Source organism: Mytilinidion resinicola, assembly GCF_010093595.1.
Source record: "Mytilinidion resinicola strain CBS 304.34 unplaced genomic scaffold BDZ99scaffold_8, whole genome shotgun sequence".
NCBI classification, from domain to species: domain Eukaryota; kingdom Fungi; phylum Ascomycota; class Dothideomycetes; order Mytilinidiales; family Mytilinidiaceae; genus Mytilinidion; species Mytilinidion resinicola.
This window is the reverse complement of record NW_022985444.1, coordinates 58,957-63,148: the sequence shown is the minus strand read 5'-3', so window position 1 is coordinate 63,148 and position 4,192 is coordinate 58,957. Positions and strand designations below refer to the sequence as shown.

The 4,192-nt window shown below is 51.6% G+C and overlaps 1 protein-coding gene across 1 annotated transcript; it reads left to right on the top strand.

Annotated features, from left to right (window-relative positions):
- Window positions 1-1,643: 1,643 nt before the first annotated feature.
- Window positions 1,644-3,763, top strand: BDZ99DRAFT_461968 (cytochrome P450). Its single transcript, XM_033719735.1, has 5 exons — window positions 1,644-2,012; window positions 2,073-2,315; window positions 2,367-2,561; window positions 2,638-3,676; window positions 3,730-3,763. Exons 1-4 carry the CDS (start codon window positions 1,665-1,667, stop codon window positions 3,478-3,480), a joined length of 1,629 nt encoding a protein of 542 aa, XP_033577540.1. The 5' UTR covers window positions 1,644-1,664; the 3' UTR covers window positions 3,481-3,676; window positions 3,730-3,763.
- Window positions 3,764-4,192: the final 429 nt, after the last annotated feature.

The following is a 4,192-nucleotide window of genomic DNA, read 5'->3' as shown; positions in this document are numbered from 1 at the left end:
CTGCCGCCCGAGACCGTAATATATAATAGATTTTAAATAGTAAAGTAGAATTAATTTTAGGTTTAAAATAGAGCTACTTTTAATAGGTAGTATTAAAGTTTTAAGTTAAATATAAGGTTCCTATCTATATAAATAAGTGTGCTTATAGGCTCGCCTATAAGCCAGCGAGCTATGCTTATCCGCTTGTTCTTAATCCCACAAGCTAGCTCGTCGTGCTCGCCACGAGCTGCTCGATCCATCACGTGACCCTCATCCCGTGATGCTCCTATTCTTAGATCGTTCCCATCCACCAGCAGTCCGTGGGGGAATCCAAGATTCCTATACGGCCAGCCCTCGCTCCTCGAGGTCCCGTGATCTGATCTTGCGTAATCAATCTAATCTGCTTACTTGTTTCCTCGAGTACCTCAGTACTCAGGCTGTTCGTGTTACGGGTTGTAACAAACAGCCTAAAGCCTCAGCGAGAGGGCAGCCGTAACACATGTTTCGATCAGGAATTACTAAGTGGAGCCGTTCGCGCCCTTTGGAAGGATCATTATGGTAGATGTAGCTCTTGCGTATTGTGTAGGGCCGTGATGACCTCGTCTGCCAGGTACATGGCCAGTTACATCTGTAGTAAGCCTGCAGATTGAGCGAACAAGATGCAGACTCGGATTCTTTCACGACTCGCGGACGGTGGCCAGGAGGCGTTCAAGAGGCTCTCTTAGGTCGCAGATGGGTGGCCTAGGAGAGTAAGACCTCGTTTCTGCCCCGCCACACCGCTGTGCCGGAACGCACGCCTTCTAGTCTGTGGGGCGGATACGGGGAAGCACTGCCGCCCGACTCGTCTAGGGAGGGCTAGGGCTCGCATCTCCCGCTGTGCCGCAAAAGTAACTTGCCGTACCTTTGCAAAGTACGGGGAAGCACTGCCGCGCGACTCGTGGAGCTCGCTTCTGCCCTCCCGCTTTGCCGCAAAGGAACCCGCCGCACGGGAAAGCAGTTGTGCCGGTGGCTGCATCCGGCCCGTGTCAATATCTCACCACCAGCTCGTTCTGGTGCCTTACGTGCAGCTATGCAAAGCTCCCGAGTGGTTAGTTTCCTGTTTTCATGCCCCGTGCGAGCTTGGTATTGATCCACGGAGGCTCCTTGAACTTCCACCAACCTTAATTGACTCTACCCTGCAGTATGACAAAGCCGTGCAAGGGCATTGGGAGGGTTCCAGCAGACTGGCCCATTGACTACGGAGCCGTACGCGAGGCGCTGGGAAGCGGAGCCGATAGTGGGTCTGCACTATGTAACCCCCGCGCGCAGGAGTTGGTGTAAGGGACCAGCGTGCCAGTCTTCCCGTAGGAACCAACCACAGCATTATGATAAAGAAAGCTTGTCATACGCTTACCACTTGAAGGAAATCTGCATTGTTTGAGCAGTGATTTCGCCGCGGAAGTAGTGCTGACATGCGGAAGCCTCCTTTCCGCATCATGTACGTACTACCACCTGCACGCTGCACTGCATTCGCCCACCCCACAACCCCACCTGTCTCCAAGAGTCCTTGGAAAGTTCTCGGAGAAGAACGGGAAGCATGCCTTGATGCTAGATTTCTCGAGCATGGATCACTTTTAGTTGATGTGGCTGCCCGTACTCTATTCCCTTTGCTGCCAGCATCGGTGCGCACACTGAAGCCCGCCATCATGCCCGTCTCCTATCTCGCTTTCATCCTCGCCCTCACGGCTCTCATTGCGTACCGGCTTAGCAAGGTCGGCCGTAGACCCGCTGGCTACCCTCCCGGGCCGCCAACGTGGCCACTGATAGGGAATCTTCACTTGATGCCGAAGGACAAGGCCCATCTCCAATTCCAGAAATGGGCTGAAGAATACGGCCCCGTCTACTCGCTCATTTTGGGGACCAAGGTCATGATCGTGCTCTCCTCTGATCAGGCCATCAAGGACCTGCTAGATAAGCGGAGTGCTATCTACTCGTCGCGTCCAGACATGTATCTTGGCCAGATCGTGAGCGGCGGTTTACGTATGCTGCTAATGGCATGTCGAGTGATCTTTTTCGAGTCGTAGCATCTAGATATCCTCAGCTAACATCCTCAGGAATATGGCGAAACCTGGCGCATGATTCGCAAGATAGTCCACAACAACTTAAACATCAAGGCGGCCAGAACTTACGTGCCTTACCAGGACCTTGAGAACAAGGCCATGCTCATTGGCTTCCTGGACACACCGAATCTCTTCATCAATCACATTCGGCGGTATACGAACTCCCTCACCACTCAGATGGTGTTTGGTTTCCGCACAACTAGCATTGATGACCCGAAGTTGAAGCAACTCTTCCATGTAGGTAGGGCCCTACACACGTAATCGGCCGCTTGCTGACTTTTCCATCAGGGGTTCGAACAATTCTGCGAGGTTACCGGCACCCAGACTGCTGCACTGCTTGATCTATTTCCCTTCCTTCGAATTTTGCCTGACTTCACAGTTCCGCTGCGCAAATACGCCAAGAATTTGCACCAAAAAGAGAGGGAGCTGTACGTTGGTCACTGGATGAATGTCAAGAAAGCCATCAAAAAAGGCACGGCTAAAGTGCGCATCTCCTCTTTTCTGTCCCAGTGCCTGCCTTGGCACATTCAACACGCGTTAGCAACTAACTCACGCCCAGCCATGCTTTTGTCTCGACCTAGTCCGAGCCCAAGATGAGGAGAATTTCTCTGATGACCTCGCCGGCTATGTTAGCGGCTCGCTCCTCGAGGCAGGCTCTGACACGACAGCCGCAACACTGGTTGGCTTCGTGCAGGCGATGATACTGTTTCCAGAGGTTATGAAAGCGGCACAGGAAGAGCTTGACAGCATCTGCGGGGACCGTCTCCCCACCATGGATGACGAACCAAACCTGCCATACATTCGCGGCTGCGTAAAAGAGAGCATGCGCTGGATGCCAACGGATATCCTTGGAGTTCCGCATGCTGTGATTCGCGACGATGATTACATGGGCTATAAGATTCCAAAGGGCGCTGGGGTGATGTGGAATGTCTGGGCCATTCACATGAACCCCAAGCGCCATCCGGATCCACGACGCTTCGACCCCTCCCGCTACGCCCATGACAACCAAACTGCAGCCGAAGCAGCCAGCAACGGGAACGCAGCGGCTCGCGATCATTTCGTCTTTGGCGCAGGTAGACGTTTGTGCCAGGGTATGCATATTGCTGAGAGGTCGCTGTTCCTCGCCATCTCGCGGCTGCTCTGGGCGTTCGACTTCCAAAAGGCGCTTGATGACAACGGCAACGAGATAACGCCAGATGCTGATGACCTGACCGAGGGCCTGTTTGTACTGCCAAAACCATTCCTAGCTAGGATCGTGCCAAGGAACAGTGAGAAAGTTGCGCATGTGAGGGCCGAGTGGGCTAAGATGGAAGACTTGCTGGATGATGAACTGCAGTGGAAAGTTCTTCCAGAGGGACTTATCTGGAGGCAGTACGAGCTAGCCACCGAGAAAGCAGTTTGATTCAAACGTCTCGAAGGCTAGAGCTCCGCAGACCAGACAATACTAATGGTTGATCAAGTAGCATCTTCTCTCCGCAATCGAGATGAGCTGAATTTGATGTCTCGTTGATTAATTCAGATGGCCTCCGCCCAGAGGCGCTTTACATGGCGGGATCACGGACCGCTTTTAAAGCGGCGTGGTTTTAGCTGTTCTAAAAGTTTGACCCCCTTAGCCCTGACGCCCATGCGAGGCTAAGAAGACGCCAAGCAGTACAGACGTGCTTAACAAAAGTTTCCGCGGCGCTAAGGAGGCGCTAGCAAGGGGATACCCTGCTAGCGCCGCGGATTATTGTTTTAGCGGCGAAAATCTGCCACGTTAGTGCTAAGAAACCCCTCCAACACCGCAATACACTACAACACTTATTTTTCATGCCTAAATTAAATCACGACATTGCTACTCGGGCGCAGGCCCTTACGTTAAAGACTCGGAATTCCTACTGCTGAAATCAGTAAAATTACGGGCCTAGCAGATACTACTATTCGCGATCTTTAGAAAAAGGCAGAGGCTTAAGAATAGAATTCTTCTAACCCTAAAATTCTTAATACCTATATTAAGAATAGCTCTAAATCTGGCCGGCCTACTATTTAAACCTTTAGGAAGATTATAAAGCTTAATAAGCTTATTTAAAAGGATTAGTATAGTAGAAAATTAAATACTACTTAACTAGTAGCTA